This window comes from Botryllus schlosseri, chromosome 3, assembly GCF_051294905.1.
Source record: "Botryllus schlosseri isolate E-star chromosome 3, Bs_hap1, whole genome shotgun sequence".
Taxonomy (NCBI): Eukaryota; Metazoa; Chordata; class Ascidiacea; order Stolidobranchia; family Styelidae; genus Botryllus; species Botryllus schlosseri.
The window spans coordinates 25,523,133-25,546,654 of NC_137238.1; the positions used below are offsets into that span (position 1 = coordinate 25,523,133).

Genomic DNA, 23,522 nt, shown 5'->3' on the forward strand with positions numbered 1-23,522 from the left:
CATTGGAACATCAGTGTCTGATGTCTCCCTAAATGTGATTTAAACAAGGGTTATCGTAAATTCTTGATTCATAATTTTATTTAATCTCGTAAAATTCTCCCGGGCCTCTCACAGTTGACATAATGAACACCGTGAAATAAAAGATATATGCACCACTGGCTTGCAGCAATACCTGCTGTCGAGACGCCATTTCCATGTTAGACGCACTTTAGATTTTTACATGCCACTGCAAATCAAATCAAATTTACAATGTTCATTGATTTATGATATTTAAGTTCGACTATTGTGAGATGTGTTGGCTATAGGTTGCTTTTTGAAATGAATACAGTATCGTTTGTTTCGATCCAATCACGCTATTTTAAGCAGAGGTGGTCAAAGTAGTCAAGAAAACTACTCAAGTAGAAGTAGAAGTAGTGACGCAAAAATCTACTCGAGTACGAGTAGAAGTACTTCTTCCATAAGCAACCTAAAACTACTTGAAGTAGAAGTGGAATTTGCTGGCTTTAAATCTACTCAAGTAAGTAAGTAGTTTTGAAAACGGTCATAATACGTTCGCATGGACTTTCATAAGCTGCAAATTGAGCTATGCGGAAGATGCAGAGCGCTTCATGTACAATTCATATTGACGCATTCCAGAAGGTATAAATTCCCGACAGCATGAGCATTCGGCCGCATCACGAGATGCAAGTGATAGTTTTGCTATGGAAATGACATATCTTTTGTTTAATCGAACATCCCGTTTAAGAAAATGTCATGGCATGTTCCATCACGCCTATTACAACCTTTAGTTTAGTCGTAGAGCAATACGGATAAGTTTTATGGATACGATGTTAACACTTTGCGCGATTCGTATACGATGATGATAAAATATGGCGTAACGTAAAAATGCCATATAGTGTAATTGTATTATAGGAAATAGACGTCCTACACTTGCTTTTAAACTTGAACATGTATGTTCTCGAGACAAAAAGAACTGAAACTAATTAGATATATGAGTAATAATACAGCGAATTGAACGAGAAATACCAATACTACATCAGAAAAGCGGAAATATATTTTATGTCTTTTGTCGAGACAGTTTTAACGGTGGTCTGCTAAAACAGACCTAACACTCAAAAAGTCAGAGCCCACTTTTCCAGATTAGGACACACCATGGGCTGCTAGATTACGATATGATAAGTAAATGCTAGATTGGGAAACGGTAGTTTCAAACGTTATGATGGGCCATATTTACTGTGATGAAATAATGTCATTTGGTCGAGAATGCGGTGCAATGCAACCTGCAACCTAAATAATATTCACTTTCGTGTGAAAAATCTTTGGAACTCTATATCTACTCGATGTGAAGCGCGACGGAAATTCTGGGTTTGACTTAAATTTTCTTAAAATTGAAAGTTAGAACTCCGTGAAAACAGCCCGACAATTCCCCAGTTTCTCTTCCTAATTGGAGGGTTACACTACTTCTACTTGACAAACTGAAAATAGCGAAAAGTAAGTAAGTAGATCACAAAATATTACCAAGTAGAAGTAGAAGTAGCGAATATTCGATCTACTTGAGTAAGTACCAGAAGTAGAGGAAAACTACTTGAGTACTTCGAAAAAGTAGAAGTACTTCGTTACTGACCACCTCTGATTTTAAGTCAATGCTGAATGATGCTTCAATATTTTCAATATTTTCACGCCGACACTAATAAACTAGTTATGTACCTAACATTCACTTGGCTGTTAGGACTTCCACCACTGGATTCCAATATATTTTCTGCGCAAATATAGCATAAAAATGTGTCATAAAAAGCTGGTATGGCGCTGATATATGAAGCGCTGATGTTTTTAGCGTAAATAATTTTGCCGTGAAAAAGATTTCACGCAAACCGGTGGGCGAGACACTTACGCTAGGGCTATTCAAAAATAACTATTTTACTGGATTCCAGCCATTCACTGAACAAATTGTCTGGTTACCTACCGGTTGTGAACTACATTGTCATCTGTAACGTAAAGGGATATTTCGGACCTCGTCGATTCTGTACATTTTTACTTGTGCCGAAGTGGCACAGGAAAAAAGTATTCCGGACCGATGCATTAGCGCCAGCCACATTGTACTTGCTTAGATGCCGAACGTAAATCTCGAAAACATTCTTAACCACTGCAGAGTGTGCCCAAAAACGTATCGTCCAATTCTCACATTTTATGAAGCAATAAAACCCGATTTCCACGCTATCAAGTGATTTATATTTAAATGGTATGTATTGAACGCAACTCGAGCTTCAAGAAGAGAAAATCAGAATGAATAGAAACCAACATTGGTAGAATGCATAACTGAATACAATGATATTTCCATTTCCATTTCAGAGAATCTTTGTGCGTGATATATATACTAGAAATGTACATATCATGGTATTCGGGAATACGGATCGGAAAATATTCGATAAAATGGAATCCTGATTCAATCCTGATCCCTTATCCGTCTTAAATGTTAAAATCCCGATCCCAAAAAGTCCTTCACAAATCTGAGCACAATTTGATTCCATCGTCGGTATTTTCTTTATGACAACTCCACAATGCGTTGAAGTTTGCTAAAATGGATTTTCGAAATAGTGGTACAAAGGTGCAGTGCTGAAACCAGCTGATTCCAAGTTCATACAAAGCATCTTGCACTAGAAATTTAGGATCCTGTCCTGATCCCGACTCGGCAGTTGGGCAAAATTGTGAGAAAAACTTGCCAGATTCCAGTCTGGTCGGAATCCGAAATACCTGTCCTGTACATATCTTGTATCTACGCCGAAGAAAAAGAAACATAACGCAAAGCTGAATTCAGAGCTGCATACAGTATCGAAATATATTTGCAAAACTCTTATAAAACTGGTTGCAGACGATATGATGAATTAAAACCGTTTGTTGTTACTTGAGATTGTTATATCCGAGTCCATAGGCAAATCGCCACGGCGCGAACGCTTCAATCGTCTCTGCTATTGTTATATAGTTTCGACGTGAAGATTTTTGTACTCGCTGGTACACAGAGGTTAAGTTGAGCACTGAGCAGTATATAGAGATGTTCTAAGAGACCTGGTATGATAGCAGGTTTGGCCTGATATGGATCTCAGCCATCTCGTGCTATCGAAGTGGCCGGTTTTGTGTCACGAAAAAATAATTTCAATGAATTCAATTTCATTAATTACAGTTTCACCTGGCCATGTCTCGGAATCTGATCGCCTGGTGTATAATTTCTACATTTCTTCTTTGAAAGATCGTTTCTAACGATATAGACTATTTGACTATTCAAAATAGTGAAGGACTGTTGGCAGTTCATATTGCTCGAGTATCAATTTCAGATCTACCATATAGTTAGGGGACTGTGTTTAAGAAAATATTCATCACATAATGTAATCGATATATGTATTTTTAGTATTGTCTTATAATATCAAGTTATCGATAGCATGGCAGAAGGGTGTACATATCAAAATTCTGATGTCGCTGATGTCGCTGATGTCATGCCGACATCCTTATTGCCGGGAACAAGCGGTAAGTAATGTGTGCCTAATTTGAACTCCGAATATCTAAAATTATTGTTTATATTATCAAAATATCTCATTCCAATTTAGTACATTACGGTCGCTGTGCAAATATTATTCCGAAGGATATCGAAGAAAATAATGGAATTTATAGGATTTAGTGACAAGGCCATGTATGGAACCTGACACGCATTAAAGTATTAACGTGTTTCTTAGGATCCGCAGTTTTGGCCGAAGGTGAAAATGTCGATCTTAATTTGACAAAGAGCTCGGTGAACGTCGTGAGCGGAAATCAGATGAATGTCTACAACATTACTAGCGCTAAAGGAGAAGCAAGTCCCACGAGTCATGGTGAGTAGGATGTTCTTTCATTGAATACGGTGTATGGATTGGCGAGAATGGTCTTCTACAAGGCCCTTTTCAGATACGAGAAAAATATGTGAAAATTCACTCATAATAATTTCATTGATGTTCTGGGGTATTAAAACGTTGATGCATAAATTATGCGCAATGAAACCTATCAGCGTAGTCTGGATGAACTTTTGCGGATGCATGTGCTATTCATTCAAGTACCGGTCTCCTGATACTTGAGCATACGGTACAATGACAAGCTACATTCTACTAGGAGACAAGTGCAGCATGGGCACTTCGGCATGTGACTTTGTAACCTCGGAAAGAATGCATGATTTAAATCTACCCCAATCCAACCCTCATCCCATTCGTTACGAGATCACGTTACCGCGTTTCGCCAGGGTTCCATGCGGTGCTTAATAATAGTTCTGAATTATGATTAGATTAGATTTGACTTTACGCGTGTACTGAATTGACCATGAGTGTGAATGCCTCACATTTACCATGCCTATCGTTGATTATTTGGGCAAGTTTTTGCAACTTTTTAAACTTTTTTTTACAGCTTCCGGTAGCTTCATAAATACTCAGAAGTTTTGTAGCGTGGTGCTTTAAGATGTTTAGGGTATTCTTATATTGAAATTTTCTGCAACTTTTTGCAACTTTTTTCGGTTTTTCATGCACATTTTTGCAAGTTTCTATCGATTTTTTATGCAACAAACTTTTGACTGGAAATAATTGGCACTATTAATAAAAACTTGCTCGATTATTTCACCGTCGGTAAAATTTGAGGTCCTTTCTGATTTGACGTACATTCAGGCTAGACCGCCGAAAATTATATTTTAACTAGGCCAATTTTATCAGGCTATTGACTTTTTTGACGTCGCCAACACTGAGGTTTGCTACAGTACCTTGGATACGGATCGATTCGAGTATCTCATACCCTAATAATGTCAATGAACTTGTCCACAAATGAAACTTTTTAGTGCAACTTTGAGCAAAATAAATGCAACTTTCTACGGATTTGACTGCAACAAAAACTGGCCCTATAGTGATTATACAAAGTGCATGCTACAGATCTCGCATAGTTTTGCATGTGCAAAGATCCACACCGTAATCTTTAATTACTCTTCACTCTGAATGCATTCAATCAAAGCTATACTGGATACCAGCCGTATTCCCAACAATCCTTGCACAATGATTCTCTCACAAGCACATTATTTGTGGTTATACCCAACAATTATATAAAGAAGACACTTGCAATGACCATGATTGAGTAGCCTATTTTATCAAGTCTCCGATTGCCAATCGTGTTAAGGTCTCTCCAATTCACTGGTTTTACAATTTATGTATATATCAGGGGATGGCAAACTGTGGGCCGCATGCGGCCCGCCACACCGCTTTGTGCGCCCCGCGAAAGCCTCAAGAAGTATGAAAAGATTGCTAAAATGCGTACTAAAAATCAAATTATTGTGGTTACTTGATAAAACTTTTTCTCGTTATATTTCAACATGATATTGATGAGTTATATTCTTCCCATGGTATGTTTTGCCGTTGATGGCACGATAGCACATCCATATATTGTAAAAGCAAATTTAAAGGGAACATGCTGTTAGCATTGTGTGTCCTAGGGTTAAACCAAAAGTACAATCAGCAAATCTATGAACAGATCGCTGCTCACAGACTCAAATTTACATGCAGTTTTAAGAATCGAGACAACCGAATTATAGCTTTAAATTTAACAATGAGAACGACCAGCTTATAAATTATCGTCAATGTTTCTGACTCGTGTACTTTATCATCAAATCAATGTTAGGATTGTTTTAAACATACAAATACATGTATATTATCTCCATATCGTCGGTCACTATATAATCAAATAACAATATTTCGGCTTATTATCCCAATTTTATAAAGTGCGGCCCCCGAATCGATTAATAAGTTGAATGCGGCCCGCGCCCTAAAAAGTTTGCCCATTTCTGATTTATATGATATCAGCTTGAGCCAAAATATGCAGCTGAAACCGTGTCTCGGTGGGGGCGAATGATCTGCAACAGGGGCCGGTGGATGTTTGTAATGGCAGTCAGTATGCAAACAAGGATTCATCGGAGTAGAGTGGAGGGCGAGAAAATGACGATAAGATAGTATACAGAATCAAGTCCAGAAGCGCTAACAGGACTGAAAATGGAAGTTGCTCGTCATATGATGCAGCTGCAACGAGATTAAGTTTGATGACACTGAACAAATTTAAGAAAATACCATTTGCACAAATTTCTTAGATCAGTGCTCTTCAACCTTTTTTGTTGTGCTACATCCTTTTGACATTTACTTAAAACTAGTACCCCACTGACCACATAGTGCCCCGATTCTGTAGTACGCCTAATCCGGGGGTGTTCAACCAGAGTTGTAAAGACTCGAGTTATGTCTCCACTCGATTTTCTGATGACTTGACTTGACTCGGGGCATTTTATCAAAATACGGAAATGACTCGACTCGAGTCAATCTGTATATTTACTCGACTTAGACTCGAGTCATTACGCATGACTCGAACCAAGTCAAGTGACTTGAGACTCAGACGGGCAAGGCCGACATTTCATTATAATTTCGAAAAATAGTAAAGTAACCACAGTATTGGGATATTGTCTATTGGTACTTGCCCTTGAAAATGAGACCAGAAACTGCTAAAAGTGAGGAAAATTAGTATATTATAAATATGAACCATTCGATATCACTATACGGAGTTACATAAAGGGTTCAACAAGACTTCAACTGGAAACTGAACAGTCAACACAATGACTTGGACTCGGACTCGAGTCATAATACCATGACTCGGACTCGACTCTCTTCTCGATGATTACTCACATACTTGACTCGGTGGTGAATTGAAATTGAGTCTACTTGACTCGAGTCAAAATATTAATGTGAGATCGACTTGTGACAAGGAGCCTTGTGACAAGTAGCCTGTGACTTGGCTACATCCCTGTGTTGAGCCTGTTGATATTCACCGCCGTATTTCGATTACACATGTACCATATGGCCATATTCCAGCTGACACTCGTCATAGCTCTTCTACATGATAAATACTCACGTTAAATTGGCTAGTTGGACTTGGAACTTCACATCATGCAGCCCCCTTGTGGTATTCTGTTCCAGCACTGCTTTCTCGAGATATAGCTTGCGTAACAAAGTTTCCAATGGTAGAATCAAAACACCCACGAAGGCTTACAATATATCAGGGATTCTAAAAGTATGGTTCGCGTCCAATGAAGGGTACAATTTTGGGTTATGGCTGCACCAGAGATATTTTTCAATATGTATGAGATATTTGGTGAATTTCATGCAACAAAATATCATTCGCGCCACGCGCGATGTTTAACACAATAGTACTCGCACCACAGGCGATTTCCCATTGATTTTTTCTACATATCCGAGATCACTGTGTTGAGTATTATAGCCAATTAGCAACATACGTCAAACGTCGGTACTACCACATGGCTTGATGATGAAAATGTGCTTACCTTTGAAAAAGACACATTGGTTTGAATGCATGATAAGATTTTTCCGATATTGGTTTCTCTGGAAACCACTGTCAGTGACCGTCACGATGCTTCTTTAGTGAAAGGGTGTGCAATAAGCGCGTGCGGAACTATTAGACACAGGTTTTTCGTGGCTAGCCTTTTTCGCCAATATACGGCTGGGCAAAGTGAAGTGCCATAACGGTCGTCGCTGTTGGCCGAAACCTTTGATATTGATATGCCCGGTCGTCGAAATGGTCGGAGTCGAGTAGTCCCGTCCTTGCAATCCAATTGGGCAGTAGATTACTACAAATGCCACCGGTAGAGGAAGATAATGCACCCCTATTTGAAATCGCATGTGCTGTACCGTTGTCAGTGCAATAGCTATGCAGTTTACCCGTAAAACGTGACAAAGGAAAACTGCATTCTTTTTGATGTGCCAGGATTAGGTCGCCAGATTCCTCGAAACTCAGATTTTCGTCGCGGTCTAAAAAGTTTAAGAACCACTGCTATATACCTATGCACCAAAATCGCCCATGGCCTAATCGAAATAAGGGTGACCGAGGCTGCAATGTATAGGAAATGCTGAATACAAATCAGGGCTCGAGAATACCGTACCACCATCTAACACTTTGGTTCTCCAACTCGACTCCCTGGCTACATCCCTGCAACAATCTGTTATTATTGTTGTTTGTGACATCCATGGTGTTTGTCGACTATGGTCATTTATAGTGCTGGGCCAAATCGTGTACCTGAGTGATTCAATTCTGAATGACGCAATATGCTTCAAGTCGAGTATTCGATATCACGCATTATGACGCCATAACATAATGTAATATGTCAAAATTCAAATGTTTACCTTTTATGCCACCACAAAGAATACAATAATGCCTGCTATCCATCACATTGAAGATACTTTGACATTTTTTTTATTATACCGATTTCATTGCACTTTGTGACAACATTGTGGGATGATCATGACTTCTGAAATGTGTTATTTCCACCAACATGGATAGCTTTGGACTATGTGTGGAAACTAGCATCGGGTGGAAAATAGCATCGAAATTATAATTCTCGGTAATAAGTTGACTTTCGGTGACGAGGACTCCATAATTTTAGTACTCGAAAAAAACGTATTCTACCATTCTACTCAATTCATTAAAATTAATACTCGATTCAGATTCGAGTACTCGAATCATTGTGTCCAGCCCTAATCCTTTACACTAAGCCGATATTCCTTATTTTTGATTTCGTATCTGCCGACTTGTAGCTCGGTCCACTTCTAGGCTTTTTGTAAGAGAAAAGCCTAAATATAGGCCTACCTCCCAAGACGTAGGTAGGAAACTGCAATATCCATAATCATCTAGCATGGAGAACCAATTCAAAATATCTGAGCAATCGCGGCCGTTTCCTCCAGAATCATTGTAGACCAGTGGTTCTCAACCGGGGATCTGCGGACCCCTGGGGGTCCGCGAAGCCTCTAAATTTGCGATATGCTTCATTACGGCTAAAACTTTATGACCCACATCAACAGAATGGCATCTTAGTTGAAATATTCTACGGTGAAACTCATTTTAATTGCCAATAGCCTACTGACACAAACATAGATTGATGGTTAGAGATGTTTTGTTTGGGTTTGTGGTAAAAATAGAAGTTTGAGTAGCAAGGTTGAGGTGACTTTGAAATGTTTTTAAAATCCATTTCACCTGTGATATACATAACCATTATTCCAGAATAACTTCAAGATGAGCTGCTGGACAGAAATGATTAGGCTGGACGTTATATGTTCATTAAAAAAGATTTTCCTCTATTTGGTGCTATTGCCATATATTTTGCGATCATACTTAAAGGTGTCATTCGAAGCTTTTCCCGTTATTATTGCATTCGTCACCACCTATCGTTGTGGAACTGGATTTTCGGCACTCGTTCGTATCAAATCCAAGACGCAGAATCTCAACACACGACCACGTATTACAGAAATGCAGCTGCAGAATTCGCTTTGAAATAATATAAGTCTATCCGATTTTTACATAAATAGTATGATGTTGTTATTAAGAAAAGTCATTTTGTTGCCGTTTATAAGTAGCCTACAGTTTTATTTACGCAAGGCCGATGACGGTTGCACGATGATAAAGCTAAATTAGACAAAAATACGTGGGGGTCCGAGGAGACAAAAAGGTTGAGAACCACTGTTGTAGACGGATATCGCAAACTGAGCAGATGTTAAATGAGGTGTGCTGGTCAAAATCTTTAGTTCGCGGGCCGCATGCAACAGTTGAGTGCGTTAGCGAGTCGTGCATTACATAGGGCTACCATACGGACCTTTTTAGGAGGATTTGTCCTACTTTATCTGGTTTTTGAGAATGTCCTCCGAGGACGCCTAAATTTCCTTCTTTTAGAGATGTTGTCCTCTTTTTTTGGAATTTTGGTCAGATTTATAACAAAATTCGACTGAGATGCCGTAAATCTATACCGAAATGACGCTGCGTCTGGTATTTCGGGAACTGAGTGAAAGTTGATCTTTTTTTTAATCTACCGACTATAGATAGATATCGACCACTTTTTCAGGATTTTCCACCGGTATTCTGAGTTTGAGAATTTTTAAAAAGTGTCCTCCTAATATATCGACCGACGACATGTAAATAATATATATATATATATGTATTTGTATATTTATGACAAACCAAACAAAGATTTGATTATTATACACACACAGACACGTTGACGAGAATTTATTAGCTGGTTGCCCTCATAGTCAAAATTATGGATGAAGGTTGGTTTTCCCGATTAATAGAACTGTAAGTAAATTTGATTCTGTGAGCAGCGATTTGTGCATAAATTTGCGGATTGTACTTTTGGTGTAACTCCGGGACACAATATGCTGACAGCATCATAACATGTTCGGTGATCCGCAATCGCGGCTCCAAGCTAGCCTTCTGGCGACACTTCCCGACCTCTGAATATACCACTAAAATATAATATAGAGTTATTTTTACTGAGAATATTTCTCGTCAATATCTGCATAAGATTCCCATATGAGCGTATTTTAGTTTTGTTTAAGTCGCTCAAGGATGCTTCACACGACCGTGAAGATATTTCCTGCAGACGAGGGCCAAATGGATTGATGAATAACCGTGCCATAGGAATTGCTTGTTTTATGGTTCTCAGGGTGTTTTTCTTGAAGCTTATGATCCACCTTAGGTCCGATAGTCCGATAGTTTATCGAGAATAGATTTACGTGACCTACGTCGTCGCTATTTCGAATGATTATAAATTTGCAGCTTTCGGTATATAGCGAAATTAGATCAGTGCTTTTCAACGTATGAGATGGTACGCACTTGCGCGGATGAAAGAATCGTCCTCCTGATGACAAACGTGGTGCGGATGAAGATCGTAAAGAATTGTTACTTTTTCCGAGGTGGAATAATTCAGATAAATCTGATGGGATCTTGAGGTGTAGTGGCTCCCTGACTTTTGCTGACTCGACGCAATTGTTAAAACTTTGACTTACGTAGCACCCAGTGGCGGCTCGTCCTATAGGGCAACTGGGGCATTGCCCCACCTAAAATTCTGTTCAATAACAATTCTTTACCATTTATAGACGCACACCTATCTATATAAACCGAAATCACAGCGAAAATCGTATACTTCTTGTCCTTTCGCTTGTAAATGCCCATATATAGCGAAGTCTCTGCGAAAATCGAATTCTCTTCTGTGTTTTCGCTTTGCGAATGCCTAGCCGGGGCTTGCCCCGGTAGCGCTCATAACAAGCTTTCACTGTCTATTCTCTCAAAGCCGCGCACAATAAAGAAACGGTGATTTACTCTCTCCAATTCATAAAATTACCGAGCAACCGGGGCACGATAGCTCGGTGCCCTTAAGGTGTGATGTAACAATCGTATCTATAGCTGAACTCTGTTACCGTCATATGCGTTGAGTCGACCTTTGCTGGTATAGGTCGATTTTAATGGGGTTTCACACCATGAAAGCTCTTGAAACTTGTTATGTCATGTCGTGATGGTGGTATTTAACACTGCCCCAAGTTTCAGGGTTTCTACTTAAAGTTTAGGGTAGTAATTCCGTTTCCGAAGTTGAGTGTGTGCTGATCCGTCATGTATCGCAAACAGATTTTACTCAAAAGCCGGTATTGGTATCCATTGGTTTGACGATGTTCAATACTGAGATCGGTTATGACATTTGGCACGGTAAGTCTTAATGTTAGTATCGAACGCTGTACCAAGTTTTAAGTTTGTCACTGAACTGTGTTAGTGGTAATTTCGTTTCTTAATTCGAGTGAGAGCTGACTCGTCATTTATCGCTAGCAGATTATACGCAAAGCCGGTATTGGTCTCTATTGATTTTAACGATGCTCCTTACCTAGATCCGTCATAAGCTTTTGCACGGTATGTCTTGATTTTAGTATCGAACGCTGTGCCAAGTCTCAAGGTTGACAGTCAATGATTAGGGCAGTAATTTCGTTATCAAGGTCGAGTATGGTAAAGATGTGCTCCGATCTGACACTTTAGCCTACAACACATTGCGGATTTCACGCAAAAGCTGGTGTATCTGCTGTAACGTTAACTGAGATGATGATATCATTCTCAGTTTGCATTCAAATATTTACTTTGATATTATATTCTCCAATGTCAATTTCACCGTGAAATTGTGGCCTTCAAGCCCTTTGCTTACAACCCCCTGTCAAGCGCGATAGTTATTTCGTTTTCGATGGCGGCTAACAGCTGATCACTTGATCGGCCTATTCCTCAGTAAATTTTACGCAAAATTCGGTGTTGGTCTGTTCGCATTAATTTTGACAGTGTACCATACCGAAAAGGGCCATGAAGCCACTTCTCGATAATGTCATGTAACAGTGTACCAAGTTTAAGGCTTTCATCCACGTATTTATTCGGTAATATATTTTCCAAAGGCGATTTCGCAGCAGACCTATGAGACAGTAATAAAAACGTATGTGTCGTGTTACAGTCTCCAGTTTCAAGGCCAAAATCTCTTATGCTGTACCGACTACCGAGACCAAATTTCCGAGGCTGCTATTCTTAGTTCTTTAGAATGATGTTTTGGATTCAATAGGACAGGTAGTGGGGCAGCATAGCAAACCTATTGTGCATTTTGTGATACAAGCACCAAATTTGGCACACATGTATATTAACATGTTGCGAACATTTTCAGATATTGAGCCACTCGGAATTCTCTCTTTATGTCCGCCATATTGGATTTCAAAATGGCCGCCATTTGAAATCTACATTTGCGATTATGTCTGGGTCAAATGCTACTATTGACTTCATTTTGGTGTCAAAATGTATGTTTTTTGGGTCAAGGAATCCAATGGTACCAATTTCACAATCCAATGCTCAAACCAATGCACAGTTCGAATGCACTAATCTAAATCAAATGCACAAATCTAAAATTTTAACGCACAAATCTAAATCAAATGTACAAATCTAAGATTCTAATGCACAAATCTAAATCAAATGCACACATCTAAAATTCTAATATGCCACTGCCACAAGTACATGTATGTTGTGGACTCATCGTCTTGTGCAGTCCCCGTCACACACACAGAGGGATGTGCACTGAAGGCCAGCCTTCTTGCATTTGCAGCGCTTCACACAGCTTTTCTGGCACTTGCAAGAAATCAGTTCAATGCAGCTGTGAGCTGCCTCAGGTAGCCTGGTCCCGTATGGTGTGTACTGTCCTCCAGTCATTGACCAACCCCAGTTGGTTGGTGGAGGGAGCTCAGGTGCTGGCAGCAATATCTGACCCCACACATATCCACCTTGATACACTGCCCTCTTGACATGTTCCTCTAAAGCTGCCTTCGTTTGAGGGATCAGCTGCACATCGTTCTTCCTTGCAAAGAGTTTCCTCCTGGCCGTGTCAATGTCCGTGCATTTGCTGGTTCGATCATACAACAAGATCACAAACCTCTCGATGATGTACATTGCATCATTTGGTATGTCACGTGGTGAGGAGGACAGCAGCAGCAGCGCCTCAGTGAGTTCTGGCAGTACCGTCCAGACTGCCCACGCAGTCTTCTTGCCATGTCTGGCTAAACTAGACACAGTGTCGCATCCAGTTAGAGCGTGGAACATTGGCACTGCACGAGCCTTGTCTGGTCCCAGTCCAGCTGCAATTTCGTGTGGTGCTAGGTATCGGAATCTTTGGCCTGTTCCGAATGCCAGCCACAGTTCTTCTTCTGGTTGCAACTCCTGTACCACGGACACTGCCAGTACCATAACATCGGTGTCTACAGTCCGGATGACTACTGAGTGGTGTCCATGCTTGGCTGCATGAGATGCATGCAGCAACATCCGACTGTCAGCCTCTTCATGGTTGCATGGGGCGAGTGAGGTCAGATCTGGTAGTAGTTGCTTGCTGAGTACTGACTCTCCATCAGTAATGACCAGTTGCTTGTCCTCCTGTTCAAACCATTTCATGAGAGCTGGTGACAGGAACTTGAACAGCTCGGTCTTGTTGCTGTCCACTCGTAGGAAATTTTGCCAGTTTCCTGGTATGGATGCGGCGGCCACCACACGTCTCCGCACGCCTTGTCCCCGCTTTGCACGTGTACTACCTTTCAGTGAATCAGCAAGGTAAGTATCCGAGACCAGATCCAGGCGTGACACTGTTTGCAGCTTCGTAGACATATAATGGATGGAGATCTGATGTGCATACTCTTCAAAGGTCTTTAATGCAGCCGGCTTCAGCATCTGGACTATGGCCGCTCCATCAAGCACTATACAGGTAGTGACAGGAGTCTCTGTCTTGGGGTCGGAGACTTCTTCCAAGCATGTGATGAGATCATTCTTGGTACCAGTGAAGAGGATTCCACCAGCAGACAGTGCAGGAGGACATGCCTGGTTCTCGTGACGAAAGAACTCCTCAAGGTTTCCATCCCTCGTATGGCAGCTAATGTACAGGCGTACGAAGAGTTCACGGTCATTCTTGACAGAGGTGAGCTGTTGCTGACCTTTGCTCTGGTTTCTTGCAGTTGAAGTGTTGAACACCTTCAGCTTGTTACGGAGGAATGGGGTCGTCCACTGCCTTTGTTCTGTCCAACAGACACTCTCTGGTGAAAGCCTCGAACTGCTCTGGGCCAATCCTCTTGGCATTCATCACGGTCTCCACGGCAGCAGGACCTGCGATGTCCTTTTTGTCCAGTACGACTAGATCCTGACTCTCCTCCTCGAATGGGTTACCAATCTCCTCTATGACACCGACGAGACAGCGAACATCTTTCACAAATGAGGCCTGTACACTTGGCGTCTGATCGTGATGACGTGTGTCTGCTTCCTTCTTGCGTGTATCAGCATGCAACATCATCCCGATGTATGTTGGAAGTGGGGTCTCCTGTGCAACACTGTGCCGGACACAAGTGGATGATGTGGTGCCACGTGTTCGCTTGTGCTCTACGCTGTTGAACTTCAGTATCTGGGCTGCGGTAATTGCTGCAGGGTTAGTGTCCGTCATCTGGTCTTTGATGCTGGGTCCCTCTAGGATCATGGGCTAGGACTAGGGCAAGCAGCAACGGTGGTACTGATTTTTCTTGACATCCTCCGGGGAATCCTGTGAAGGGCTTAGCTTCTCCAAACATTTCACGGCGAACAATGTGTGCAGCACGGGCAAGATGGACTGCATCACTGTCACTGTCCAGCTCGCAGGCTTTGTCAATAGCAGAACCGAGATCTTTTTCAAATGCCATCAGGACGTCTCTCCCCTTGGAGTATGTCCACAAGTCAGGAAAGTGAGATAGCAGTCTCTGTTTCAGTCGTGTGGAGTGAACTCTCGTGTCGAGCTGCACTCCAAGCTGTTCCATTCTGGACTGATAGAGGTGGACAAGATCGGCCAATCTGAATACTGTTGCCGTCTTCTCATCTTGCCTGGTTTCTTCAATGTAGAGTTCAGCGAAGACAACCGCCGACATTGCTCGCTCTTGGTTTGAGTCCTGTGGTAATGTTGACTGGACCTTTCTTGTGCGGTTATAAAGTCCTATCAAGCACTGTGGGTGATACTGGGCGTCCAACGCTACCATGTCCCCACCACTGAGCCGGCCAAGTAGTTTTGTATCACCAAGAAGGGTTGCACGGGCACGCACTCGTCTGTCCATTTGGAATGTTGCAGTTTTTCGAAGACTGTTAGCCCCAGCAGGTTGTGCACAGAAGAAACAAGTTTCTGGGACCTTTTCTGTAACCGATGAACGAGAATGTCCCCTGGTGCGTTTGCATACAGATTGTTCCTCGTCGCTTTGACCTTCTTTCTTGAGTGCTCTTTTTTGTGCCCTCTGCAGTTTGGTGTTGTTGTACTGGAGCCTGAACGTGTGGTGATATTGTGCACCGTGTGCAACCATCGCAGCTTCAATGCCATGACCATCATCGAGTCGTTCCAACTGAAATGATCCTGAAGCTCTCCAAGTTCACTGAATTTGATCAAGTTCTCTGCGAGTGAACTGTACCCACTACCAATGTCTTTTCTCTTTGATTGGTCGGGTTTGGTCAGTGTCTCCGCCTTGTCCTTCTGACATATGAGGCATAAACTCCAGTCAGTTGTAGTGAGGTGCGATGATGTTGATGGTGAAGTTCCCTCAGAAGGAGCTAGTCTGAACCTCTTGGGCATAGTAGAACTGTCTTCAGATTAATATCAGCTAGCACCGTCAGTTTTCAGACATGCATGCATCACTATGAACCTGGAATGACACAAAGTAACATTTCTGTTATCGTCACTGCACTACAGCTACCACTACAACAACTACTCTACCACCACCAGAATCGAGTCATTAGACTATAATAACGACAAATGTAGATCGATAAGTGGCCATGTAATGTGAAGCCGCCATTTTCAAATCCAATATGGCGGCACATTGGTAAAAATACGCATTGCAGATTGTTACCATTGGATTCCTTGACCCAAAAAACATACATTTAGATATCAAAATGAAGTCAATAGCAGCATTAGGCCCAGAGATAATCGCAAATGTAGATTTCAAATGGCGGCCATTTTGAAATCCAATATGGCGGACATAAAGAGAGAATTCCGAGTGGCTCAATATCTGAAAATGTTCGCAACATGTTAATATACATGTGTGCCAAATTTGGTGCTTGTATCACAAAATGCACAATCCTTTTAAATATTTGGGCTAAACCGCCCCACTAAGGCCCAATCTATGAGATAACAATTGCGTATCTGTCCGAATTCGTTGACGTTTCCAATTAGGCTTACGCTATCTCTCGAGTTATAGTCATTTACATTTCTGCAGACAATTAGTCAGGTCTAATGCGAACATGAACCGTGTTGAATCTTTGTTCCGTACGCCGTTTACGCAGTTACCACACTTCAAGTCACAGCTCACCAGTGGACCTCTCGTGGCACATACGTTAAAATCACTGTTGCCGGGAAATTCACGTTACCGTACCATCATTAAGTTACTTGTTTACGTTGGAAAACGCCATCGTGACGTCATCTTGATAAAAAGTCGCTTGCGGCCCTTGCCCCACCACCCGATATTGTCACGAGCCGCCACTGGTAGCACCACTAATCGTAGGTTTTACAATAACTTACCATAACTCTGCCTCGCAGTAGCTGTAGCAAATTGATGTTTGCGTACTGTAATTATTACGTAATCAAAAGTCTGGCTCGAAAGCGGCTGTGATGGCAGGCATACAGTGGATCAGGACATCCGAGCCCACGAAACGCGGGAAAATTGCCGTCAACTTGAATTTCAACTTTCGTTGTTTCAACAATCATCACAACTTCTTAATAACATTTCCAATGACATTTGCAACAATTTTATGCAATGCTAATTTTCCCCTCTTCATGGAGGGGTATCCCACTTGAGGATTTGAGGTATGGGTCGCGATCCAAACATGGCTCGCCGATGGTAGATACGGTATGTGTATATATATGTGTAGGGTTGCATTTAAAATAGACGGTGTTTAAAACATTTTGTTTAAATCATGATTTAAACAGTGTTTTAAACAAACGCCTTGTTGAAAAAAGAATTGCGTTTTTATTAAATTGTAAAAGTATGCCGTAATTTCCAACAACATATTGTATGAGCGCAAGGACAATTACCACCCGATATAGCCGACATATATTGATATGGCATGGTTGGAACTCTCAAAGTCGTCGGTTAAGAATTAATAGAGATACTTTTGTAGCACAGATTGTGCAAGGTTATGAATTCGTGTATCGGGAAGCTTTGTAACACGGGAGACTATGATGTAGAAAGATTCAGAGGTTTGGCCGATCGTTGTTCATTGTTGATGGTGATAAAAATTTCCACAACATAATTACCCATGTCACGAAGCTTCTGATGCACGAATTCGTAACCTTGCAATATCTGTGCTACAAAGAAATGCATATTTTGTACATGCGGAAAATGTTTGACTGGGAATGCTCGGTGATGATGATGAAGGTCTCACCATGCGCTATACAAATATAAAACTATGCGCAGATTGAATACGGAACATCAGATTCCAATTGTCAATTTTGAAGCAGGATATGTTAATGAACCGAGACCTAAAAACAACATTGACGCCAGCATCAGATTGGTCGAAATACCAATTATAAATATCAAGTCCTGTCCATTCCACCAAATTGTCAACTTGAATCTAAAAGATATGGAACATCCACCAGCAATCAAAAACTTGTCAGATCTGGAGCTGAAAAATCCAAGGTCATCACCAGGCTCAATCATCCTTGCTACCAAGGCTTTGGAGCAGCCTTATATTTGCATTGCTCCAGCTCCGGCGCTATCTTCTATCATACACTAGCTCCGGCTCCAGCTCCGGAGCCGCATTATTACCACTGCTCCGGCTCCAGCTCCGCCTCTGGCTCTGTAAATTATCGAAGGTGCCTGTGTATATCTGGGGTGGGCAACCCGCGGCCTGGGGGCGATATGTGGCCCGCGAGAAGGATTTGAGTAGCCCGCGAGCTAATTTCCCATTATATTATCGAAATCCTGTTATATTATCGAAATTGATTTGCTCAGATTGTGAACATGCAAGGCCAACAAAAATATGATTAGTCTGGCCGCAACACTTGCGATGTTGATGACTAAAATATCAGTTCTGACGCATTGGCAGATTCTGGGTCCAGTCACATTTCAAATAAATCGTCGTAAATTACTATAAACTAGAAGAATAGTAAATTTTTCTTCACGCTTCGCGTGTTTTATTGTCACACGATTTCCTGCTTTGTAGCCAACCCCCTCCTGAAAATGAAAAAACGCCTGATTTAGCCGATTGAGTCTAACTATTTTCGCAATTACGAGAGAATGTCTTTTCGCGTATGCGCTCGCAGAAAGATCTTCGACGATGAAATGTAGGCACAAAATGATTGTCGTATATTAGCGGAAGTCTTCGACATCCATATGACCAGATGCCGAATAGTCATGTCCTTGCAAACTGAGCCCAGGGGGCGGTATACAGTTGACCCGCAATATACCCAAGTAATAATACTATTAACCAGTGGCGGCTCGTCCTATAGGGCAACTGGGGCATTGCCCCACCTAAAATTCTGTTCAATAACAATTTAACCATTTATAGACGCGCCACAGCAATCAATATATACCGAGATCACAGCGAAACCCGCGTTCTTCTTGTGCTTTCGCTTGCAAACGCCCATACATAGCGAAGTCTCTGCGAAAATCGAATTCTCTTCAGTGTTTTCGCTTTGTGAATGCCTAGCCGGGGCTTGCCCCGGTAGCGCTCATAACAAGCTTTCACTATCTATTCTCTCAAAGCCGCGCACAATAAAGAAACGGTGATTTACTCTCTCCTATTCGTAAAATGGCCGAGCAACCGGGGCAAATATGCCTACTCGCCCCTAAGGTGTGATGTAACAATCGTATCTATATCTGAACTCGGTTACCGTAATATGCGTTGAGTCGACCTTTGCTGGTATAGGTCGATCTTGACGGTGTTTCGCACCATGATAATTCTTGAAACTTGGTATGATATGTCGTGAAGGTAGTATTGAACACTGCTCCAAGTTTCAGGCTTGCTACTTAAAGATAATGGTAGTAATTCCGTTTCCGAAGTTCAGTGTGTGCTGATCTATCATGTACATAGTACAGCAAACAGATTTTACTCAAAAGCCGGTATTGGTCTCCATTGATTTTGACGATGTTCTATACCCAGATCGGTCATGACATTTGGCACGGTAAGTGTTAGTATCGACCGATGTAACAAGTTTTAAGTTTGTCACTGAACTATGTGGGTGGTAATTTCGTTTCCAAAGTCGAGTAAGAGCTGACTCTTCATTTATCGCCAACAAATTTACGCAAAAGCCGTTATTGGTCTCTATTGATTTTAACGATGTTCCATACCTAGATCTGTCATGAGCTTTCACACGGTATGTCTTGATTTTAGTATCGAACGCGGTGCCAAGTCTTAAAGTTGACACTCAATGATTGAGGCAGTTATTTCGTTTTCGAGGTCGAGTATGGTAGAGATGCGCGCTGATCTGATACTTAGCCTACCTACGTCACTGCGGATCTCACGCAAAAGCCGGTGTCGGTCTGCGTTCCATAACGAGATCGGTGATGATATTTCCAATGGTATATCTCGATGATCGCATGAAACAGCTAACCAAGATTCTCGGTTTGCATTCAAATATTCACATAATTTTATGTTCGCCAATGTCCATTTCACTGTGAAATTGTGGCCTTCAAACCATTTGCTTACAATCCCCTGTCAATTGCGATAGCTATTTCATTTTCGATGTCGGCTAACAGCTGATCATTCCATCAGCCTATTCCTCGATCTATTTTACTCAAAGTTCGGTGTTCGTCTGTTTGCATTGATTTTGACAGTGTACCATACCGGAATGGGTTATGAGATTGCGTATGCTACTTCTCGATGATTTCTTGTAACAGTATACTAAGTTACGGCTTTTATTCATGTATTTATATATTAATATATTTTCCAACGGCGATTTCGCAGCAGACTTATAGACAGTAAGCCGTATGTGTTGTGTCACAGTGTCCAGTTTCAAGGCCAAAATGTCCTACGTTGTTCCGAGTCCGAAGTTCCGAGGCTGCTGTCCTTAGTTCTTCAAAGACCATTCAAATTGATGTTCTGGATTCAATATGACAGGCCCAATCTATGAGATAACAATTGCGTATGTGTCCGAACTCGTTGACCTTTCCAGTTAGGCTTACGCAATCTCTCGAGTTCTAGTCATTGGAATTATTAAGGTCAAGTCAAGTGCGAACATGAATCGTATTGAATCTTTATTCCGTACGTAGTTTACGCAGTTGCCTTTAGAGCGAAAATGAGCGGTCTAGAAGTTGTCCAGTCTATTGATCCAATCGTACGCCGGGTGCCTCCACTTTGGCTGCCTATTATCACCTGGTCGTAACTAGAGATGGCCACAGTCCGGTTCAGGAGCCGGAGCAGGATTTCAATGTTTTTTTACCTGGTCGGACTGGATCCGGATTTCGAATTTGGGGTGACGGTCGGATTTTAGAGTCTATCGATTTGCGTAATCTATAACTCTACCATGAAATCAAAACGCATGCTACTAAGGATGACCTGATACTTGATTCGTGGCATAGGGACGATTCTTAGTTCACGTACATTTTGTAAAATAATCCTTTGATTAAAAATAAATGAATAAAACATTTGTTACCACACTTCAAGTCACGGCTCACCGGCAAACCTCTCGCGGCACCTACGTTAAAATCACTGTTGTCGGGAAATTCATGTGACCATCATAAAGTTACTTTTTTACGTTGGAAAACGCCATTGTGACGTCATGTTGATAAAAGTCGCTCGCAGCCCTTGCCCCACCACCCGATATTGTCACGAGCCGCCACTGCTATTAACTTTGAAAATTTCACGCGCCTGGTGCGCCTAGCCTCGTCAATTTCATGTGGTCCTTTAGCCGAAACGGTTGGCCACCCCTGGTCTGTGTAGATTACTAATTTACCCGTATAGGTTAGTTATCTATAATAATCTTGAGTCTGTCAGCCGACAGTAACATCGGATGCAGCAACGAAGACATAGGTGCCGCCGTGTGAGCTTGTGACGTCATAATGAATACTTGTCAATTGTCGATAACATCATAGTTGCACCAGAACGCACTTTACTTCATGCCATTGCTGTGTACGGTATGAAAATTCTGATACGGCGTTTTAACACTGGCACTGTACTCGTTAACATTAAGCCATACAGCTCACTTCAATCTTTGAATAAGCGATTATTATTCAACCGTAACTATAGTAAGAGCAATATGGACGGAGATCACGACCTGATCAATAAAAATTCGATTTGTATCAAATGGCCAATGGTTTGACGTTCGATATTGGTGCACTCGTTACCAGTCCATCCGGTGTCCATCAAGTTCATCGGAATATAATATTTTCCCATTGAAACGAATCGAATAATCGAATTAAACACTGTACCATGCACATTGCGCCATGCCCATTACGAATTAAACTATGCAGTGTGCACATTGCACATTTACAAGTCACAGTGAGCGATCATCCGGGAATACTAGAGTATCAAGCAGACATCAAGAATGAATTTACGAAACAGATGATTGGAAATTCGAAATCGCGTATCAAATCAGTAATTTGTCTCCAACATAAATACCCTGGGATGCTGACATCGCATTGAGTCGCTCGCACCGCGACAATTGTTCGCTGAGTGTAACGGCGTTTTGGGTTACTCTTCTGCCCAGGGCATGGTATGGTATGGTATGGATCGAGTATTTTCCATACTCCATACTTGCCTTCTTCTCTCCATACCATACTTGCAATTTTCCATACCATACCAACATTGTTCCATACCATACTTGATACATATTCCATACTTTCAAATACTTCAATATCATAAGTGAAGTACCTTTTCATTGATATTTTGGGTGTAATTAATGCTTAAACCAGTCATGATGCGAATGTAATTCCTGGTAATAGTTTTACAGAGTCTGTTTTGGTATGGCTCAGTTCACGGTGGTGAGGTGCCGTTTATGTCTCAGGGCTGCAATGACTCGAGTCATGACTCGACTCGAGTCACGATTTTCTGATGACTGGATATGACTCGATTCATTTTCTCAAAATACAGAAATGACTCGACTCGAGTCAATCTGTGTATTGACTCGACTTGGACTCGAGTCATTGGGCATGACTCGAACCAAGTCATATGACTCGAGACTCAGACGGCCAGGACCGAAATTTCACTGTAATTTCGAAGAATAGTAAACAAACCAACCCATTGGCATTTTGTCTATTCGTACTGCTACTTGTAAATGAGACCAGAAACTTCTAAAAGTGAGGAAAATTAGTATATTATAAATGCGAACCATTCGATATCACGAAACAGAGTTATAAAAAGTGGGTTTAAGTCGTTTAACAACACTTCAACCGGAAACAGAGCAGTCAACAAAATGACTTGGACTCGGACTCGACTCGGTGGTGAATTAAAAATGACTCGACTTGACTCGAGTCAAACCTATAAAAGTGAGATTGACTTGTGACTCGGAGCCTTGTGACTTGGTTACAACCCTGGTACGTCTACAGCTTCCACGAGCAAAATGAGATAGTCAGCGCCTCAGCGGATTGTTATCTAGGACACTCCATAAGAATAGCATCGCATCTCCGATACAGTGGCAGGCCGAGGCACACTCAAGTTTGAAGTAAATATTCGCACAATAATTTATGATATAGGCGCACCCACAAAATATCCCAGCTGCAGGCGATCAATACTGCAGCGATCTGCGTGATTATTAGTACAGTATTTGGTTGAGGCTAGCGTGGCGAGAATTTCAAACTATATCTACCCCACTCCCTGATCTATAATCCTAATGCGAGAGCGTTTGAAATATGACCAAAAAGATTTCTCGGTGTCGGACAATGTTTCAAAAGAAATGAAATTATCAATCACATTGAGCTATTAGTACGTTGCAGCATGATTGCTTGTAAGGAATGAGGTAGTTGGAGTAGCCTACATTAACAATTATTGCGTCACATGATAGACTATGCTCGGAAACGTTTTGTCTAGACTCGGTAGAATATCCGATCAACATTACTGTTGTGATTATTGCATCACAAAATCATGTCATTCCAAGTGCTCCTAAAACAGTTGCATAAGCGTGTATTTGTTCCTACACAGCGTTCAATTGTCCACACATA

At 41.4% G+C, this 23,522-nt stretch overlaps 1 protein-coding gene across 1 annotated transcript in view; it reads right to left on the reverse strand.

Moving 5' to 3' along the window:
* Positions 1 to 14,846: 14,846 nt before the first annotated feature.
* The window catches only part of LOC145435413 (uncharacterized), a 428,570-nt gene continuing 419,894 nt past the window's right edge, over positions 14,847 to 23,522 (reverse strand). Inside the window, exon 2 of the mRNA XM_080312688.1 lies at positions 14,847 to 15,992. Within this exon, the coding sequence (XP_080168814.1) occupies positions 14,847 to 15,737 (891 nt within the window). The 5' untranslated portion in view covers positions 15,738 to 15,992. The remainder of the gene's footprint in view (positions 15,993 to 23,522) is intronic.